The following is a 21,442-nucleotide window of genomic DNA, read 5'->3' as shown; positions in this document are numbered from 1 at the left end:
ACTGGCTGCAGTTACACTGTATGAGTTAGCTTTAAAAACATCTTTTTAAGTGTCTGCTCTTAAAGCAGACAGGGAAATTATCAAAGTTCCTCATTTGTGCTTATCTAGATATAGGTTTCAATTCACAAGCTGTTTTCAGCCAAATAACACCAGCATTACTGCATATAGTCTTTGTTGTGTTTGATCTGAACTATAATTCAAAAACATGTGGAACTTAAAAATAAAACAAAATGGGCAGTTTTATTTGATTCCCTAAACGACATGCTCCTCTTATTTGCACTGTCTGTTTAAAGGTCAGAGGTCGAGGTCAGCGACTGAGCTGGATGTGAAAGCAGTTCAGTATCTTGCTCAAGATAAATCCACTTCAGCATTTGCTAACCACTGGCAAAACTGCCAAAAAATGTGACTCAGTTTTGAATTACACTTTTCTCTGTAGTTCCACATACAAAAATACAATCCATGACCACAAGAGACAGGCCTGCTCAAGACTCCATTTTTCAATTAAACATACACAAGTAGACACAGATGCGTGGTGCAAAAGCTGTGCACAATAGTGGATGAGCAAGAAGTTTCTAGAACTGCAGGTTGTAAAAACAAAACTACCAAAATAACCACAAGCACAGAGACAATGATGAACATTTGGAAAAAACAAGAAATAAATGCATAAAAGAGAATTAAAATGTCCTCTTTCTAATGAGGTAAACCTAAATTAATGAAGTTAAAAGTAACAGTGGATTCGCATGTGGGGAATAGATAGATGGATATGGCAATTTGTCTTAAGCAAAGATGTTAGTTGTTTAACTTTAGCTGACTGAAGACCTACTTGCAGGTGGAGTTGCTCTTCTCACTGTCCATAAACAATCTTTGTCGGCCTCCATGTCGTAGCCCCGCTCCTCCTCTTATGCAAAACACGCTCGGTATCCGGAAATTAACAATCCCGTGATGTGAGGGGAGTGCTCGCATAGCATCGGGACAGCTACAGTGCCTTTCTCGATTTGGGCTTTAAATACGTATGCAGCGGTTATAGTTAGCTAACAATTAAGCTCCGTTGTCATGGGGTTTCCGGGTTCGAAGGCTGTCGGTGGATGTATCCCTCCGCACGGACGTTAACAACGGGATGAAGCCTCTCACCCGGACCTAACGGGATGCCGTTCAGTTAGCTTCTCCGTGGGACAGATTAGTGTGCCACACAAGCTAGCACACTAGTTAATACGCTGTGGCAAGTTAATTACAAACTCAGAGTTATGGCGCGGTTAATGTTGGAGCAACTGTCAGATTTCGGGGATTATACTGGCAGTAAAGAGCTAACCGAAATACTTGAACTGACTAATAACAGCCTGTCAGACGTCCGCCTGAGCCCTGATGGTCGTCACATCCATGTCATCCTCCGCAAGCCTAAAGCCGGTCTTGTGACTTTTGACAAGTATGAAAGAGCCCAGCTGGTCCAGAACCAGAAGAAACAGGATTTGTGGCTGACACGAACTGTGCCCATTGTGGATATTTTATATTTGGACCATAATAATAATAACAGCAGTAGCAGAGACACAGCAGCCGTGGCGGTGGTTTATGAGAATGGAAAAGCTGAATTTTGGAAATTCCAGGAGCGCAAAGCTGGCTGGCATCTCCTGCAAACATCAGACTTATGCAACAGTCCCCGGGCCAGAGTAGTGTCTGTTTGTGTTTGCTCCAATCTTATCATCTGGTGTGAGGAGAGGCCGCCCTCAGAGAGCTCCCCTGCCCTCAGCTCTACAAGGAATAAGTTGAGATACTGTGTTTGCAAACGTGACTTTGAAGTGGAGGAGGGGGCTGTCAGCTTGGGAGGAGTGAAAATCGCCCTCCACAACAATCCTAAATTCACTGTGGTCAGCTCAGGTGAATATGTGCACCTTCTTCCTGACTTGAAAGTGAAGCCGCTGTTGAGCATATCCAAATTTTTCCTCTCCTGGTCCCCTTGTCACGACTCCTTCAGGCTCAGCACCACATGTAAGAACACTCCACTGAAAAAGTTTTCAGCTAAAGAGTCTGACTTTAAGAGGTTGGTGACAGACTCTTTGGGATATTTGGCAACTCTTGAACCATCTGAGATCTATGACTTCTCTCCTACAGCCTGTGGAGGCCTGCTGCTGCTGCTCAGCACAGGCTGGCTGTGTCTCCTGCAGAAAGATGGGACGCTGCGGCAGGTATACAAACAGGCGGACAACTGCTTGGTTAAATACGATACTCACACTAGCCTCTGCATGTACCAGGACACCCTGGCGCTACTGGTGGGGCAAAACCTGCATCTCATAGACATGAACTGTGGCAGGGAGCTGGCAAATATTGTGCTGAAAAGAGAGGGTTTATTATATGCAAACCGGGCTGAAAGACAGACACCTCACCTGCTCTCAGAAACTGGACTTTTTGTGGTGGTGAACAAGGAGACAGACTCCAGAGATTGCAACTCTAAGATGAAGCCTTCTGGTTTCAGTGCAGCGGAGGGTATTCATCCCGGAGCCCTCCTGGTGGAGGCTGTCTTTGAAGAGGCCTGTAAATACTACCAGCAGAGGAGTCTCAGCAGCACCCAGCTCACTGTGGACACACTGAAGAAGGGAGGCAGGTTCCAGGCTCCCATCTCCTTAGCTTCCATCCTCAGGAACTACTTCAGTGCAGGGTCGAGGCAGAAGGGAGCAGAGCTGTCCCAGAATGGAGGAGGTGGATGTATGGGAGGGCAAGACAAGCTAATGGGCTCTCTGGAGGCCGAGCTGAAGGCTCTGGTCTCTCTGGAGGAGGTGAAGGGGAGTTTAGTGAGGGGAAGTGTTAAAGAGGTGGAGGCAGTGTGTGAGAGTCTAGTTGAGAAAGAAGTAGCAAGACTGCTGTCATCCTCAGAGCTGGATAAAGAGGCTCTGCTTTACCTCAACTCCATCTTCAGCATCTTCCCTTGCCAGGCATGGAGGGCGGCGCAGGCTGCCCTCCAGCTACACTACAATGGGGAGGGCTCTCTGTCCAGCAGGGCTCCCCCAGATGTGTGGAAAACTGTCCTCAGTCCTGCTTCAACTTCCAGCATCCCAGCCTCCCTCCGATTCACAAACGGTGGAACAAAACACAATCACAACCTCAAAGGTGATTACATTGCCAACTGTAAAGCCAAATCTCCAAGCTCTTCTTCCTCAGCTGCCCTGCCAGTGTTTGAACTCCTCTGCCACTCAGTTTTCCACTTCCAGCCGAGCTGGCTACCCAGGTTCCTCGAACTCTCCCAGGAGCAGCAGGGCTCAGTCAGTCTGGGCCTGAGTCTAGCCTCCTCTTCGTGGGGCTTCTCTGGAGGGAGAGCAGGAGAGGGCGGGGAGAACAATGCGCCACTCTACAAACGAGCCCTGTGTGTCTTGTCCAGCTTGAGCACAGACAGAGACCAGCACCAGGACTTGGAGGTTGAGCTGCTGTTGGTCAGTGGGCGGCCTAATGCCATCCTGCAGGCGCTGAGGGTCCTCATGGCCAAGCAGGAGTGGGAGCGGGTCACCCAAGTGGCCCAGAAGTTCTGCAAACAGAGTCCGCTGCTCAACAAGGAGATTTTCACTACTTTGCTGTGTGAGGTGGCCCAACACAGAGATCTGGACCCGTACCTGGAACTCTTGTGGACTCTGTGTCCTGAGGACATCACTGTCACCACTATACTAAACGTGGTGCTGAAAAACCTTCCCACCCCTAACACCCCCACCTTCCCTTCGTCCTCCTCTTTCTCTATGTCTGGTGCAACCTCCTCATCCCCAGCTCCCTTTGCAGATCCCCACAGCAACCAGTTGACCATTGGACTGTTGAAACCTCTGCTGAGCAAAGTCCTTCAGCGGGAGACAAAGCCCAGCCAGCGCTACGCTGACATCCTCCAGTCCCCATTGTTTCCCCCTCCAGCACCTCCTCGTCAGCCTGCAGAGCAGCCTCGGACTGTCACAGATGACAGCACGGACCCTGCTCTGGGCAATGCCATCTCCCCGGCTCTGCTTGTCGGAACACCTGAACAGCAGTCTTCCACACACGCAGTCGTGCAAAGGCCCAGGGTGGCACTACCTGCTAACCCATTCTGATTTACATATATATGGACAAGCACACTCGAAATGGAGAAAAAAATACTATCTCAGCAGACATTCCACACGTTATCTGACCAAACTGTGAAGCAGTGTGTGTTGACAATCAATTGAAAACAGAATAATATCAGTATGCTACAAGTATCATCAGTGTGAAGCAGTTATTTTGTGTTTTTAAACATATTGGTAATTTCAGATGAAGTATGATAACTAGAAACTATGAAATGACTACTGAAGATCTTACTGGTGTAAATACTGCAGGCAATTTTAAGTCTTAATGTGTATATAGTGTATCAGCAAAGTTATTTATGTCTGAAGCCTTAACTGCACGTGGATGAGACAGTTATTTGATAGCCTCGCATTGAACAAGCTTAGCCTTTATCAGAATGTCATCAATAGATAATAATAATAATAATAATATATTGTCTTGAGTGTATTGTCTCAGTCAAAAAAAAGCCACTAACTCCCACTGTCTGAAGTGGCTGATGTCTGCTAATTGTAGCCAAGTATAGCTGCCTCTCACTTGCTGATGTCAAAGTGCATTCCTTCAGTGGGTAATCTACTGAGTTTTATCCAGACAAGCTGGCCTTTGTGTTTGAATGTTTGTTTTAAATGAGGTATGGTTGAGAAGAGGAGGGAGGGAAGGGGAGGGAAGGGGAGGGGGGTCCAAAGTTTCCTTTACTTACTTCTAGTATTGTATTTAATATATTATAAGTGCTTAAACATTAACCTAGTTTCGATGGGCTCAACCACACCATGAAACCTATGTGGACAAAACCCCCTAATAGTCTCCTTGTCCAGCTTCTGCCTTTTTCAATTTTTTTTCCATTGCTGTCGTCTGTTTTTTCTCTCCGGACTCCATCTTGTCCACTCTGCTCCCTCGCAGTCCAACTCACAGGACATTCCACACTGAATAGCCGGTAAAACTGACTCATAGTTCGACTTTAAATTAAATTTCTTGGGTAATTCTGTTAAGATTTGAGTGTGGGTTGGGCGCATTGTGACTAACAGAGGCGCCCTGCTGCTTGCATAAGGCCATGTACATCTTCCTTCATGGACCCAGTGAGGGTAATGTTATTAGAGCATGTTAGACCCTCTGTTTTGCCCCTGCTATGTTTTTTTTTCCTCCATGCTCTGAAACCGATTGCACTTTTAAATCGCCCCAGTCAGTATTGTTTGTACCATGCTTTGATGCATCTGTTGAAATGAATGTTTTCTGATTAAGTGCTGCAAACAAATCTATATTTAGGTGCCTATTGCCTGTTTGGTGCTTTCTTTTTGAGCAGTCTATATGGCCTGTTTTAATCACTAAAAGTATTTTTGGGGCCCTCCAAAACAAAATGTCATGTATTCTGTAACAGTCTACTGAAATGATAAGTCTAGGCTCAACATGGGGGAAGTACTGTCAGAGTCAGTGACAATCAGAGTCCAAAATGCCACAGAACAATCAGAGTGCCTTTCACAGTGCTGCTCTTCATTTACAGGGTGGTGTGACATTTCTGCTGGGTCTCCTCAGCTTCAGTCATATTCTCAAGAAAGAACTGGAGGTAGATCGGAGGATCTGTATCTCTGTTTTGTAAATCTACATCGTATTTATCTTAATTTCAGTATGAAGCCTGCAGATTTCTTACTCCGGTCTGATTTGTCTATTGATAGTATCATTCCAAACACTGTACACTTTAACAAGTATGACAATCTGTGCAAATGATTTCAGTTCAGTGCCATGAGTTTCACTGCGTACCAGACATGTCTCAGCCGATCTGAAAGTAACTGGGAACTCCCTGACTTCCCCAGACAAGCCACTCAGCTCAGTGTTATGACTCTTCAGATGTTATATATTAATTTGCCTTAAACTTTGCTTTCTGTTAACAAGTAAGAATTCCTCTTGGATTTGCCTGACAAATTTTCATATCTACATTATTACTTTGTTTACTTTTGGTCATCCTATATTTGAAGAGAGAAAACGTATACATGTATTTATGAACAGATGCTATATGCTATTAAACTGAAGATAAAACTTCTGTTTGGTGTCCCGATTTTTACATGGTAAGTTACTTGTTCTGCCTTTGTACAGTGTAATACAATCCATTATAACAGCCACTTTCAATGTTGAGGTTTTGATTGCACTCTACAACAGTGGCTCAGCTAACAATAACTTCATGCGTCAGCCAACTCCTTTTAATGGCACGTCCAAGTGTGTGTCATTCATTGTCACCTACCGGCCAAGTCCCTGTTCCCACAGATTGTGGTAGATCTGGTTTGTTCAGCTATGTCAGCCTATTCCATTCACAGTACTGCACAACAACAGGTCTAACAACAGGACGGGTCATACACTATTCAATCTCAGACAACTAAAATGTCAAAGCCAATAAACTCTATAGGTTTAGGTGACACAAAAATAGTCCACTGATCTGAAGGCTTACACACAATGATTCATTCATATGATCCACTGCCCCTCATTTATGAGTTTCACCACCACTCAAATGTTTCCATGGTCATATAGCCATGGTCTATAAGAGGAATGTACAGTTGTTACCTATTAAGCATCTGAATCAGAGGCCCCTTAACTAACCAACTTATAACAACAAAGAAAGACTGAGGAAGGGTTCTTCTTCAGTGTCCTTCTCTCTCTGTATGTGTGTGTGTGTGTGTGTGTGTGTGTGTGTGTGTGTGTGTTGCTGCTGGATCTCACTCACAGCAAATAGGCAGGTTGCCCACAGGGATGTGAAGGTATAATCACAGGAGTTGAATAAGTGTAGAGGTGGAAAGTGGAGGGTAGTGAGTCCTGTATCTTCAGTGTTAGAGGCAGAGGGTAATAAGAGGCCGAGTCTTCCCAAAGGACAACAAAACAGCAAAGAGCTGCAGAAACACTTATAACCTGATATCTAACATCCCTCAGCCGATTCATCTGTTTTCCTCCCTCCTCCCTCTTTCCTTCTCTTGCTGTTTTTGTGTCTCATATTTTTTCCCCCTTCAGATTGAGTTTCTCTTTTTCCAGCCTCTCGTATTACAAGGTCTTGTAACGCCATCGATTCACTTGTTCTAATAATAGATATAGGCATTCTGTAAACAGTAATACATCTCAACAGACGTTGGCATCTTCCTGCCTGCTCCTCTGTCCTCTGAACAGCTGACTATATCCTACAGAGTTGCACAAATTAATGCATCAGGGGAGGGCTAACTGCATTAAAGGGCATTTTCATTACTTATAGTAATGGGAGTCTAAGGCTAGAGTTAAATCATATTTCACAGAAGTGCCTGCCAGCTTAGACAATTTTCATCTTCTCATATGTTAATTCATTTACACAGTGTCACATGAGTAGGGAACTTCAAGTTGTGTTCTTGATTTCATGGACTGCAGAGATTACTGTTTGCAAACAGTTCATGCTTACAAGCAAGAGACTAAGACAGCTGATTTGCCATGAAGTCAGAGCTAAGGTCACATAAATAAGATGATATCAGTTAAGTCTTTGTGTTATTGTCACACATTTAGTACAAAACCGTACATTTGTTACTGTTAAACTTTCTGACATATTGTTGCAGTGGGATGAAGGGTCATATGCGATCTAAATGTGCTCTGTGAAAAGCACTTTCATGGTTTGTGTGGCAAATTGACACTGACTGATCTCTGAGATTCCACTCGTGTTTACAGCTAAAAGGTAGAAAAATGCACAGCAGACTCCGGGCATTTGTTGGTCAGTAACAATTTTAACAGTAGTTTTCACAAGAACTGGCAGAAATGTTTCTAACGTTTTGAATATACCAAATAAAGGTCTGTGTAACAGACAGATAAAACACAATCTATTATTCAGTACAAAGTGGTACAACATACAAAAATCATTATTAAATCATGAATCACAGTCAAAATCAAAATTTACAAAAGACATATCTGCAAAGAAAATGGTAACAAAAACATCTGGTTGCATTATGCAGATATAGTGGCTGATAGTTTCAGTCTTTGTCACATAAAAAATGTATTCATTTCATGATTCACAGACAATTGTGCTTTGATTTCCCACATTAGTGCAAGTATAACTATAAACAATAGTTTAAAAGTGTTTCATAGGTTGCCAAATAAGTGTGAAGAACAGACAGAGACTGACATATTGCAAATGTCTGTTGGCACAGTAACATACTGCTGCATTCTCTGAAAGCACTGCAACTCTCAACAAAAATTAGTTTTAAATAGATACAAAACATTTATGTAAAACAATGAATGGAATAAATTTCTTTAAAAGTTTTTTTGAAATGATGAAGATCCCTGAAGAACCCCTTATGTCCTCTGTCCCCCTGAGATCAGTTCAAAGATGCTGTGTGTGGTGTATGAAATGTGTAATTGTAATTGTATGTAAGATGTAAAATGTAAGATGATGTAAGTCTAACTCTTTTTTCTGAGACTTTTCACTAGAGTGACAATGTGCCACATCTGTGCAGGAGTGCACCATGTGTTTTTATCTTGTCGAGGGATGCCACAGTCATGCCTGCACTCTTTTAAAGCTGTGCTGCACATACGCTGTCCTCTCAGGTGATTTTCATCTGGGCCCTCGGGATGTGGTTCATAATTATGTGGTCGCTGGAAACAGAGACATAAACAGTGGTCAAAGGCAGGCCAGCACAGCCAGTCATGGCAATCAGTCATGTGACACATGGATATGCCTGTGTCTGTGTGTGTGTGTGTGTGTGTGTGTGTGTGTGTGTGTGTGTGTGTTGAAAAATAGCTCAAGTACATGCATGCTTTCTTGTTTGTGCTACTTACTCAAAGACATCAGAGTACTTCATTCTCCTGTAGTACTTGGCTAATTTGATGGAAAAGATGATGCTGGGGATGAAGAAGATCAAGCACCAGCCCAGACTGAACCAGAATGCATTCTAAAAAGAGAGAGACTATGGGTTAATACAATGTAAAACTGATTAAAAGGAGAGTGACTTATAAGTTTGACAAACATAAAAATAACTGCTATGTTGAAATTGTTCCCTACTCCACATTCTTCAGTGTATTTGTAAGTTAGGGGTGGAGATGTGCAGCTAACAACAACTGATCCTCACCAAAGACTCCACCATGTTTGAGCAGAGGATGATGTCCACCGAGTCCAAAGCTCCCACCACCGGCTGACAGCGGCCTATCTCTTGCGTGATCTGAGGGAGAATATGCAGGTCAGCCATAGTGCAAAAGGTGAACACATGTGTACACAAACACAAACACAGAAGCTTATGTTTTAACAAGTGAACAGACTTTACCGTGAGGTTGGCCCAGTTGGCATAAGCAATGAAGTAACCCAGCTGACAGTCCAAAAACTTTCTGCTTTCCTAGAATCAAGAGAGAGTATAAAGAATAAATTCCACACATTTTCTCTCTGCTTTACAGTGGGAAGTCATGAGGAATCAGTGGAATTCCTAGCCATCTCAGCAGTCTGGAATTCTGGGTAAATCCTCTGAAATTATCCGTAAATAACTGCAATAGTATTTTAATTAGACAAGTCAAGGAAAGTTAAGGAAACATAATGCATGTTATTTCAATTCAAAATGCTTTGTATAATACAACATTTAAGTCGGTGATATTCCTTATTTTTCTCATTGTCAACAAATTATTATATTTCCTGTGCATGCAAAGCTTGATTTAGCTTATCCCTCTGTGCCATAGACCTCCACTGTCCAGGTGACATGTACCCTCAGTACAATGACCTCAGACACTGTGGGGTTTTTTGAGTCACAGTCTTATTGCCATAAATACTCACTTGTCCATTGAATAGAACCTAATTGATGATTATTTGAAAGTCAAAATGTAGTTGCAGATAAGGAAGATAATTTAAGAGGATGCTTGGTCAAGATTCAGTAAAAGTTAAATTAAATTCAGGGCAAGAATGTTTGCTCCAGTTAATTTGTTGCAGCTCCGAGGTGCATAGCAAGTAAATGCTGTCTCTTTATGTTAAGGTTTAGTTTGGACTAAACCCAGTGCAGACACCTAAGAATGGGTGTAGTATGTTCATTGTTTTTTGTTAGGATCCCACCAGCAATGTTTGTGTATCACAAAATGGATATCAGAAATTGGCCCTGAGTGTCATCCTGGACCCCTCAGTTCATCTAAAAGCAACTGGTAATTAACTGAGAAAATGCATGTACAACTATAATTGAGGACAAATATGATTGGAAATATAGTTCATGCCCTGTGGATGTGCAACTAACAAGTACATTGTTTCTACTACAGTTTCAACTAAAAGCAGCACGCCCTTAACTGTGCCACAGCACCTCCCCCCTCGCCCCCTCTGGCTAAACAACTGACCGACCACAGGCATTAACAGACCACATGGAGCACTTTTTCCTCAAACTCATGTGACTCGTTGCTCTACTCACGGTCTTGACGATCTGTGTTGTATTTGTGTTGAGGAAGTCTTGTGCTGCTCCCACGCTGCTGAGCACCTCCCCCACCGTTCCCTGGAAGAACAAGGAGGAGGGAGAGGAGAGAATGAGAGGAGGATGATCTCCATTCTTGGCAGTTCCAGGTGTTAGTCAGTGTACTCACATTGATTTTTTCTGTGACGGATCGAAGACTCTTGATGGTCGAGTGAATGCTTTCCTGAGGGCAAAGGAAGAAGATGTCTACATTTAAATTCAGATGAATGGCTGACATGAAAAAAGGAGAAATAGAATGAGGATATTAGGGTGAGATAGCAGCTGAGAGATAGGAAAGCTGCTCACCATTCGCAGGGTGATGGTTGTTTCTATGCTGGCCTGGATTTGCCTCAGATCATTGGCCTCGTTTTGGAGCTCTTTTCGCCTATCACTGTTAGTCTAGAAACAAGCAAATGGTTGGTTAGTAGATACAACATGGGCATGAGAAGAAATTATATTCAGTTCAGACTCATGTGATGTGTTTATAATGCAGAAAAGCAGAGCAAAGTGTTGTCACTCACTTGAAGGCCAGAAAGCATATCAAGCTTTTCTGCCGTTGTATTCAGATTAATCCTGGAAATGTTGTTCATCTGAGAGAGACAAGCAAGAAGCACTGCATCACAATCACATGTTACACATACAAACATATAGTGAATGAATGAATAATGCCTACCTGCTGTGTGATAGCAGTGGAGTCAAAACTTTCAGTCTTGGCAGAGAAGCTGCTGAGTTGGTTTTGAATGTCAGGGCTTAGGAGAGTGATGGTGGACAGATTGATGTGTGTATTCTCAAACTGCTCCCGTATCTGCTCTGTGTACTGTGTGTGACCGACAGAGTGAGAGAAGAAAACAAACACCTGTAAATGATGCTAAGAATTAATGCATATAAAGTTATTATATGTTTGAATGTTTCTTATTTTGAACAGTTGGAAAGGACGGTGAGGAAACTCACTCTAGATACATTGAGGAATTCATCAAGGTTTACGAGATCAGACAAGTGGAGAGTTGTCCACAGAGGCTTGTTTTCCTTACAGTCTCTGTAAACAGTAACATCAAGTGAAATTAACTTATTTGTATCAACTTAAGACTGAAATCATCCAGTATGTATATATGTATGTATTTGTATTTGAGTAGAACTTGCATTACATACCTATAGACTTCAGAGAAACTGATGTTGGCTTGCAGTCCATAAGTCTGACGTATCTCTGGAATGAATTCTTTATCAATGAACTGCAGAGAGAAGGGGCAGTAACATTAACACACAGAAATGTAACACAGCATCTGCAGCATCTTTGTATGTGATGCAGTATATACCTTTAGCAGCTGTCCGTTGTTCCAGGGCCGACAGAACAGGGTGTAGATGTTTCCACCCAGCAAGAACAATACCAGCACCACAATCATCAACAGCCAGGAGAAGAGGAAGCTGAAACCTGCACCCCTGCAGCCACATCACAGGTCAGAGGTCAGAGGTCAAACAAGCACTCATGATGTGAAACAGTCTGAACAGTTTCCCCTCTGGATGAGAGCGCAAGCTACATGACTACTGATGAAATCAACATTGCGGCTCAGTACTCACATCATGAAGAAGGTGCCTCCACAGTCCGCCGTGCAGGAGCGTTTTGTGGGGTCTGCTTTGGGTGTCAGACCCACAGGGCCCAGGATCAGACCCAGGAGGTTACACACCACCACCAGGAGCACCACGCAGCACAGGGCAATACACACTTTCCATCTGGAGAAGAATACACACATGATATGATGAGAGATTTGTGGGTTTTCGTTCTACTGATCATGTGTGTTTGCACTTGCAGGCGTTTTACCTAATATCCTCAGCTCTCATGACCTCTGGAGTGAACCTGCCAATTTCTCTGTGCAGCTGGTTCAGAGACCCCGACACGTTGGTCAGAGTAGATAAAGGGATGTTACCAGTAACCTGTGAGATCTGTGTTTTTATCTTACCCAGCTCCTGCTTACTTACTAAAAAAGACACAGACATACACAGAAACACATATTTTTAAAACTAACCTTATGCAATTAAATATTTTAAGTGATATTTGAAAGAGAAATAAAGGCCTGATATTTGTTACAGTAAAGGTGCTCACTCACTTTGAATAACACCCCAGGTGTCAACAGTCACCTTCTGTGGGATGCTGTTAAAATAATCCTCAACCTGAAATGAAAGTAGTGCATTCATTTTCAGCACAGAAGAAGTTGTGAAATGTCATGTTTGTCTACATTTGAAAAAATTGTTTAAAAAAAAAAAAAGAGTGAAGAAAGTGATTCATCTCTTTTACACACTTTTAATGCAGTTTTACCAGGGTAAAAAAATCAATTAGTCACATTTTATTCCATTATCTTTGGTTAAAACTTAGTCACTCTCTTCCCCACATCCACTAATTCTGATACGTTAACAAAGCAGGCATTGTATTATAAAGACTGAGAATTTTATTGTCATGTTTTCACTGGGAAAAAGTCACTGACCTCCTTGATTTTCAATGTGAGATCAATTCTGTTGACTTCATCCACTGCAGACTGGAACTCATTCAAGCTGGGGCTCTGTAAACAGTCATATGTTATACCTTAAACTAACAGGGGGAGGCAGCAGACTTCACTTAAACAAGCACTTGCACGTTTTCATTGATGTTATCCACGAGCCACAAGGCCATAATTAAATTAGTAGATTCCAAAGAATGACGAATCATATCTCTATTTTTTGTCAATGTCTTCCTCTTGTTTTGGTGATGACGTTTATATTTCATAAAGGACAGAGAGGAAAGGAGAGGAGAGGAGAGGAGAGGGGAAGAGAGGAGAGGAGAGGAGAGGTAGGAGTCTGTATGTGTCAGAGTTAGAGGAGTGTAGGAGGAAAAGAAAAGAACAGAAGAGGAGGACAAATCAGCTGTTCAGACAAAGCCAAAAATGAAGGGCTGTTATCATGTGTCACTCTGTCTCAGCCTGCATCAGAGGTGGTTGGATTGCATAAAAGACTCTTCCTGTTGCTGCATGATAATTTCTGTCACAGTCCTGATTCTCAGTGAGTTCTTAACTAAAGCCTGACTTCTTTTTTTGCATGTTACAGACCAACCTCATTTAAATTTGCCACAGGAATATCCCATACCACATATTAGGTTACACAAAATCAGCACTTACAGTGAGGGTGATGTCCAGTGTTAGTTTCTCCAGGCCTGGCTTTTGGTTTTCACAGTCAGTGCAGTTTGGGTTTGATAAAGTCTGATTGATGCGGTTTTTGACAGCGGTGATGTTGGCGTGGATGTAGTCCACGCTGGACTGCAGCTGGGCCAAAGATGAGTTCAGGGTATCAAGTTTAGCAGTGGTGGTGCTAATCTCTGCTCATACAAATGAAAAACAAACAAGCACTAATCAGTGTATGCACTTTTTAAAAACATTTAAAGACATTCATTTATCCTTTTTGGTGCTACATGGCTTTGAATCAAAAGTAGGTTAAAAAGCTGAATGTAAGTTCTGGACAAAAAGTGAGCACTGTGAGAGACAGAACAACAGGGAAATCATTATTAAAGGAGATACAATCCAGCTCCTTTTTGTAAAGCGTAACAAATATTTTCCACATCAGTCCACTAAGCCTGGTCTGTATGAGAAAGAGTGGACGTTCGTGTTACAGAACATGCTGGTAACTGATGTCTCAGCACTTTGTGTGTCATCTTTGAAAAGGCGGAATCACTGCAGCCAAAAAAATGATGATTTTATGCTGGACTAAGTGTTTTGTTCAAACTGTACATGATGACAGGCTGTCTGAAACCTCACCAAAGCATCCTGACACAGAAAGTGCATGTATCATACTCAGATTATACAACACATAACTAATTATGTGTTAGAGAAAACTGCCTAAGGAAGCCTATGATACAGGAAAAAATGCTTCATATATTTTGATGGAGTATTGGTAGATACTGAGTAATAAAGAAATCATATTGGGATTAGGAGCAAAAGATGTGTTCTGACTGAGCTCTTAGACTTCCCAACAGGACATTCCAAACAAAGGCTGTGGTTCAGAGCCCTTGGGCCTGTGCAGTATCCATCCATGAGGAGGACATCAGTAAGACAATTTCTGTACTGGTATATTTCTGTATATATCTTTTCTCCTTTTTTTCATTTTTGCAATGCAACGACCAATAAAAACAGTCAGAAAAAAGACACTTTTCCACCTTTTTTAGTGTTATGATAGAAAGTCAAATGCAGTGAGTCTACACAGTGATCACTGATCTCCTGTCAGATATGTACACAAGCACTTACATGCTCAGACTGAAACGTGACCGAGCATGCAAGCGCATCATACCTTGGTTCAGAAGTCTAATTGAGTGAAGTGCTGGGCCCAGACTTTCATTGAACCGCTCCTGGATCTCAGTTCCCAACTGAGGACCAATGTCTAATTCATACAGACAAAGACATGGTTGGTCATGTGACAAGAACAAACAGTGTCACAGCAGTTAGAGTAAACAAATGTGGGTTTCTCTATGTGTACATTATCATTTCCCTGTTCTTACCGTCTAGGTTTCTGGTAACCTCTTCTATGGTTTTGTAGCTCTCATCCACCACATAACGAACTTGCTGGACATAGACAGAAGAAAAGCAAAACAATTTCAAAGTGTGCACATAAGATATGTTGAAGGTTGAGATGCAACACAGGACTGGTTACATGATTGTTCATTGTATCTTTTGCAAAGGAAGAGGAACAAACAGAACATGACCCCCTTTCTTCCTTTCTTCCTCTAAGCTTTTCCCACTTGTATCTTGAGATAAGTGTATTGACACTGCAGAGACCAGGGCTGGTCTCTAATTAGCAGTCTGATTGGAGAACTAGGCCTGTTTGCATTTCACACAAAAGCTGTCCATTCACTGAAGATTGATTGTGGGGGGTGGGGTCTGGGAGGGGTGGGGTGTTAATGTGACTAATCCTAAACAGGCACTAACAAGATTATTTACGGTTTTAACGTCATATCTGTTTAAGAATAAAGATCAAGAGCAATAAGTCAACCAGTGTGGATGAATGCTGCCACACTGGGGTCCCTTTGATCAACAAGAGGTTTTTTCTTACCTGAGGCACAGCTGTGAGGAAGGTGTGGATATTGTTTAACATTGCGTTGAGCTGCGTTGGACCCTGATCCACACTCACTTTGAGATCTTCATTACTTTTGAACATGCAGATGTTCCCAGCACTATAAACATGCACACACACACACACACACACATACACAGTGCGTCATGATCAAAATGTTGAGAGAGATGCACACTCAGGCTGCTCTTTTTAATTTCAGATAACACATCATCATGCTGTTCAAGCACACACACATATACACACACACACACTCACAGGATAATGACGGTGGTGACGAATGCACTCCAATAGAGAGTTCTCCTGCGACAGTGAATGGAGGACGTCTGTTTCTGGTACATCTTCCCACCACAGTTGCCACAGCAGCAGCGACAGCACGCCAAGAAGAAGCCAACTATGGGCATCAGGATGATGTACAGGATGCCAATTGCTGCACATACCAGGAAACCCACTTCATACAACAGGGCCTGGACACAAAACACACACATACATACAACTGACATGTATTACAGCTAAAATGGCACAAATATCAGTTTCAAGGAATTGCGGCAGGTCATTGTGGTCTGGTGTGTCATCAAAACCGTGAGACTTCACCAAAGAGTAGTTTTACTTTACTGTGGCCATGACAGTCATAATCAGAGTAGAAGAAAGAGTCTCGGTGCTTTCAGTAGACTCGTATACATGCACACAAGGATGCTTTAACATTAAATGGTCTCAGATTACCAGCTCGAGGGCCTCAGAGGAAGGTGTGTCTGTTTTTCCCATGTGTGTTTCATGTGTGTGTAAAACTCATGTACATTCACTTACTTTTTTGATGAGTTCTTGATTTGACAACACTTTCCCATAATCATTGGCCACTTCCAAGATCAGATCTGGAAAGAAGTGGGAGAGAACAGAGTTTTATTGTGCCTATGTTTTTGAAAAACTTCAGACAACACAGAAACACACATTTTAGAGGCCAAGAAGATCTAAATACTACTCTCAACCGCTGGTTTCTGTCCTACTCATCCAGGTACCAAAGCCCAGCCACGAGGACAATGTGTCCTGTGCCCCGTACAAACATTTTAATCTCTCGCTTTGTAAACGCGGAAATCTAACACCTCCATCTTGTAGTTACCAGGAAACCAGGATAGCTTTCAGGAGAGATTAGATTTACACACAGAAAAAAAAAAACATACAAAGCTTTCCATTAATGGTTTCATGACTATGAAAATTATTCACAAAACACAGGCACATGTGACTGAGAGGACATGTTGTTCAGGTGCTCCTCACATGAGCTATTTGCTCATAAGTATAAGTATCACCATCTGTCAGTGTCACATCAGATGGCAGCATGGCATAAGTGGATATTTGCATCTTACCTCATTGCTTTGCATTTTCTTTATTCTTTTCCTCGTGTATTTAATTTCAAGAAGTAAAATACAACAGGAAATAAAATATAAATGAGGCCAGAGAGGTTTGAATAAACATGCTGAGAATCATCGTATATCCTCATTATATTCTTATATTAACATTTACTGGAGGACATCGCAAATTTTTTTTATTTTCTTGAGAATCTCACAGTATGTTTTTAGGGTCTAAAAACTGGTGTTGCTGTTTCACCAGCAGGTCAAGCTCTAAGGCTGGTGCATTGAATAAAGGACCTTAAACCAAACAAACAGGTGCAGCAGGTGTCTGTTTGGTTTAGCCTTGGTCAAATCAGTTAGGATTTTCTCACAAACCAGAAAGTTGCTAAAACACATGAATAAAAATCAATTCTGGGTTACCAGATTGTGAAAATTTGAAGTGAAATTTTTTTTGGTGTATATCCTGTCCTGACCTTGTTTTTTTGTTTTGTCTTTCTAGCCATCAATTAATTAAGAAATACCCTGCTGCTTTTTTCTCTGCAGCCTTTTGTGAGAAGGCAAAATGCATTTATTATTTACTTACTAACGTTTATAACCTCAGGGATAGTGGCTTATTGTGAGGCAGAAACCCACAGTTTATAATAAACTATCCAGCCATTTGCCTTATCATAGAATGATAGCAGAAAGTGTTCAAACATAATATTGACACCTACTGATTAACTTGGAAGGTTTTGGAAGTGAAACACAAGTCTCTGCATGCGTCATTAAGTGGCTATTGGTTGAAACCCTCTCACACTGTAAACATTCAATCCACCATATACAACTCTTTAATTGCTGAGAACAATGACTTTGAACTGGACAAAGGTTAACAGACATTCTTTTGTGTCAATGTGTTTGGTTTTTGAAATCAATTCCAAGCAGGAAGTAATGTACGAAATAGAGAAGGGTTTATGGAGCAGTTACAACACAGGGCCAGACAACAGACTCAGGTGTGAGTCACAGGAAACACTGATCTGAAAACATCAGAGCAGAACATAAAGGTTAAAGATTGACTGGGCTTTCCATTAACTTATTGATTTACCAGTCCTATCATTTGTCAAAGGTTAAAACTGATGGCTCACCTGTGCCCCTGTAGGGAAATGTTTCCAAACACAGAGCATGAAATCCAAATTATTTTACTATGATTTAAATTGTACACGGTTGTTCTGTGAGGTAGAGTCTGGACAAAGTGTAGTGGACAGAGTGCTATGTATCCAAGCATGACAGGACAGGTTTGAGATATTTTATTAATGATGATGACACTGACCTCCAGGAAATGCTTTAGGCTGGACTGTGTGGAGGAAGGACTGTACAGGAGCCGCCATAAAACCCACACTAGTGTACCCCCCTGTCGTGTCCTCGTAATGGGGCTGGATGAGGCTCTGCTGGGCCGGAGCTGCTGCACAGGCTGTCTGTGGAGGGACAGACTGGGCCAGGCCCAGTCCCAGCAGTACCACTCCCACTCCGGCCCCGAGCGCTCCAGCGCTGCCCTGCCACCTCCAAACCCTCATACTCTTACATATCCCCATGTTTACAGGTGAGACGAGCGGGGAGAGACTTGGTCTGGAGAATGCAGGTTCGTAAACTGATCACTCCATGGCACGAGCTCTGTTTTGATGCCTCTAGAAACAAGACAAAATGATTGAATACAATGACACAGTCCTACAAGGCAGGAGAATTATAGACTGGAGAAGAAACCCACAGACTGAGTCACACAGTGAGAGGGCACGTCACTGTTCCTTAGAAAATGGTAATGGAAACAAACTGCCGTTATTTTGCAGGAGAAACTCAACAATGATATTTTGTAAACAGGAAATATAAATGTTACACCTATTTTTGTTTTAGAAAATACAAATGCCCTTTAAGCCTCAGTCTTGTACTTTACTCATCCAGAGACTTCCTGTTAGAGAACACAGGGAGGTGATGACATTCAAAAGTTACAGGGTGAGTCTTGGAAAACATGATACAACACATGAAAGATGAAAATAACCTGTCTGGCTGTGATGTCAGTGCTGTGTTCATAGTGTAAACACAGAAAAACTGCATCCACCTCAGGCACCTGCATCGCTTCTGTTTATCCAAACCCATTCTGCTGGGCTAAACACCTGAGCACTACTTCAGTATCATTAATTTCTCAAAGCACGCCCATAAACTGTGTTTTTTGTAGGTGTAGCTGTCTTAAGCAAATAAATTCACAAGGGTGAAACCCTTGACTAACTAACCACATCTACTTCCTCCTGTGGTTTAAGCAAGCTGTTGAAATTAGAGAAAACCCGAGGATATTTATTATACATACTGGGACTCTAGAAACAAGCTGTCAGAGCAGTTCTTCCAGGTCCAGGCACTAACTGAGGTAAGGGTGTGAGTGAGAAGGTAAAAAAGTGAGTTCAAAATGAAAAGAGGACAGATAAAGAACAGAGATGTAGAAACAGGACAGCAGAGTGAACATTTAGACGTTTTCTTTCAGTCAACTCACCTTCTGCGGCCAGACAGCGAAGGACAGTTGTGCTGCTTTTATCTCCAGTAATTCAGTAAGGGGCGTGTGACTCTTACAGTCCTGTAGAAACCTGATATGCTCTGCAGCTGCTGTCAAGTTGAAGTTGACTGTTTGCTCGCCTGGAGAGCACTGGCACTAAGAAGAGAGGGAGGGAAGAGATGGGACCGGAGGAGGGAGAGAGGGAGGGTCTTAAAGAGAGAAACAAGGAATGGTGGGAATGTAACAAATAAATGGCAGAATATAGGATTTCTCTCACAAATTTATCAGCAGGGGGTAAGAGGAGATGTCCAGCCAATGTGTTATTAACAGTTAAATTGTGGCATAGGTTTACTTCATGGAGTGAGGAAAGCAAGGAAGAAAATCAGCAAATGAGCATTCTAATATGGGTTTATAGGTTTGTTTTCTTGATTTTTTTTTTTTTTTTTTAAGTAATTTTTGGTCATCAGATACACATCTGCAGTGGTGTTGTGTCCAAACCACACAGCCCAAATATGCAGGGCAAGATAGCTGGGGAAGGATACACTTGGGGAAGGGAGTTTTGAGAACACACATCTAAATGTTGCCAAAAAATCTCCAAAAATATTTTAGCTGACAGAAATGGTTTTTCCCATGTTATCACTGTAGTCAGAAAGGAAAATAACTACAGCTGAACAAGCCAAGACAAGAATTAAGCAATTGTTCTACAGGCTGAACTACGCCAAGTATTAAAGTACTGTCAAGAGTAGAACAACCTCTTAGAGACAAGATGGAGATAGTGTTCTTACCTACAGGCGATTATTCCCATGACGTCTCTTCATCGCTGTTTCTGAGGTCTAGTTTGTGAACTTGGTCAACAGTCTGCACAGCACTGTGATACTCCCTGCTCTGTGTCAAGACTGTGGCAGCCTGGTCTCCTCTGACAGAAAACACATTTGCAAGGAAGTATAATTCTGATTTCCCCTTTTAAACCTTACTGATACACACTAAGTGGAAAAAGGTGTGTACCTGTGTCTTTCCTCTTTACTAGTTTCCCTTATTAGGTGCACAGTCGGTTGCTGATCACTCATCCCTGGTTCACCTCAACATAAAGTCATCAATTACAGGTTGATCCTTTAATCAGCTACCAAGAAAGCACTTACCTCCCTAAGTAGCTTTGGCATGTGAAGACAAACAAGGCCTTGCAGATTGTGAAGCAACAACACTGCCAGACCATATGAAAACACTTTTAGAGGGTGGCTTTAGAAAATAAGTGTGATTTTATTTATTTATTCACATTCACAGTTGGGAAGTCAGTGAGGGATGTTGCCCTTGACAAACACTAATGACTCCTACAGGCTAGTCTGTTTGTGTTGCATTATGGGCATGATCGCTCACTGGCTTCCCACTTGGGAACATTACTGTAAGAACGTTTGAACAACAAAGCTGAGTTCAACCCTGTGCAGTATCACTAAAACACAAAATAATTACTACTACAGTGACTGTCCAGTCTCAAGAAGCTCAGCAGGAGAGGAATTTTCCACCATGACGATGATCCAACATGACACTGCAAAAATTGCAGAAGAGTTTGTAGAAGTAAAAGAAGAAAAAAGTGAAAACTATGACTTCTATGTCACCTGACTTAAATCCAACAGAACATCTGTGGAGTATTTTAAAGTTTTTGGAGTATTTTCAGTTTTGCTGTATACTGTATGTCTTCATGATAACTGTGACGTGTGGTTAAGTTAAAAAAAAAAAAAAACTAGTACATGTATCTTAAGTTGATATGATTTTGTCACACATTAGATTCCAAGGTCAAGAAAAAGGCCTCCAGTAACTACATTGTAAGTTTGTTGGATCAAAAGCTAGGATACACACTTGAAACCCATCATGTGCCTGTAATGGAAGAGGTTTGGAAAATGTAGTTTTTAGCACAAACATTTACTTATCTGAATCATCTACAGTATCCTCAGTGTCAGCACTCTGCTCTTGTGTCTCTATTATGCTTTTTAGTCAAACAGTATGTCTGAGATGTTTGTTTTATTCACCAGCTTGGCCAAGAAAACAGACACATAGCT

The 21,442-nt window shown here is 42.0% G+C and overlaps 2 protein-coding genes and 1 long non-coding RNA gene across 6 annotated transcripts; 1 reads left to right on the top strand and 2 right to left on the bottom strand.

Moving 5' to 3' along the window:
• Nucleotides 1-856: 856 nt before the first annotated feature.
• On the top strand, nucleotides 857-6,076 carry LOC108888302 (HPS6 biogenesis of lysosomal organelles complex 2 subunit 3). Its single transcript, XM_018684249.2, has one exon. It carries the CDS (start codon nucleotides 1,245-1,247, stop codon nucleotides 4,053-4,055), a length of 2,811 nt encoding a protein of 936 aa, XP_018539765.1. The 5' UTR covers nucleotides 857-1,244; the 3' UTR covers nucleotides 4,056-6,076.
• Nucleotides 6,077-7,743: 1,667 nt separating this feature from the next.
• prom2 (prominin 2) lies at nucleotides 7,744-20,332 on the bottom strand. Of its 4 annotated transcripts, none has more exons than XM_018684248.2 (25): nucleotides 20,174-20,332; nucleotides 19,389-19,597; nucleotides 18,180-18,534; nucleotides 16,335-16,399; nucleotides 15,786-15,994; nucleotides 15,510-15,630; nucleotides 14,959-15,022; nucleotides 14,751-14,840; nucleotides 13,589-13,785; nucleotides 12,923-12,997; nucleotides 12,548-12,611; nucleotides 12,262-12,418; nucleotides 12,021-12,173; nucleotides 11,759-11,882; nucleotides 11,595-11,674; nucleotides 11,397-11,481; nucleotides 11,119-11,262; nucleotides 10,967-11,035; nucleotides 10,752-10,844; nucleotides 10,576-10,629; nucleotides 10,407-10,487; nucleotides 9,294-9,362; nucleotides 9,102-9,191; nucleotides 8,812-8,924; nucleotides 7,744-8,628 (listed from the first exon to the last, which is right to left on the bottom strand). In XM_018684248.2, the coding sequence occupies exons 3-25, from the start codon at nucleotides 18,439-18,441 to the stop codon at nucleotides 8,577-8,579; spliced, it is 2,511 nt and encodes an 836-aa protein (XP_018539764.1). In that variant the 5' UTR covers nucleotides 18,442-18,534; nucleotides 19,389-19,597; nucleotides 20,174-20,332; the 3' UTR covers nucleotides 7,744-8,576. The 4 variants fall into 4 exon arrangements, with proteins under 4 accessions (XP_018539764.1, XP_050932873.1, XP_050932874.1 ...); XM_051076916.1 differs by having other exon boundaries at nucleotides 19,389-19,544; XM_051076917.1 differs by having other exon boundaries at nucleotides 20,178-20,323.
• Nucleotides 17,685-18,173, bottom strand: LOC127143435 (uncharacterized). The gene is made up of 2 exons (XR_007814837.1): nucleotides 17,995-18,173; nucleotides 17,685-17,886 (listed from the first exon to the last, which is right to left on the bottom strand). It is a non-coding gene; the product is annotated as an uncharacterized LOC127143435 (long non-coding RNA).
• Nucleotides 20,333-21,442: the final 1,110 nt, after the last annotated feature.

This window comes from Lates calcarifer, linkage group LG16_LG22 (genome assembly GCF_001640805.2).
Source record: "Lates calcarifer isolate ASB-BC8 linkage group LG16_LG22, TLL_Latcal_v3, whole genome shotgun sequence".
Classification (NCBI taxonomy): Eukaryota; Metazoa; Chordata; class Actinopteri; family Centropomidae; genus Lates; species Lates calcarifer.
This window is presented reverse-complemented; position numbering and strand designations above follow the sequence as displayed.

Coding starts and splice junctions, on each gene's coding strand:
- prom2 (XM_018684248.2), bottom strand. CDS start 18,441: ATGGGGATATGTAAGAGTATGAGGGTTTGGAGGTGGCAGGGCAGCGCT. Junction 12,612..12,922: donor TCACATTGAAAATCAAGGAG/GTCAGTGACTTT, acceptor CTTTCATTTCAG/GTTGAGGATTATTTTAACAG. Junction 9,192..9,293: donor CCAACTGGGCCAACCTCACG/GTAAAGTCTGTT, acceptor ATTCTCCCTCAG/ATCACGCAAGAGATAGGCCG.
- LOC108888302 (XM_018684249.2), top strand. CDS start 1,245: ATGGCGCGGTTAATGTTGGAGCAACTGTCAGATTTCGGGGATTATACT.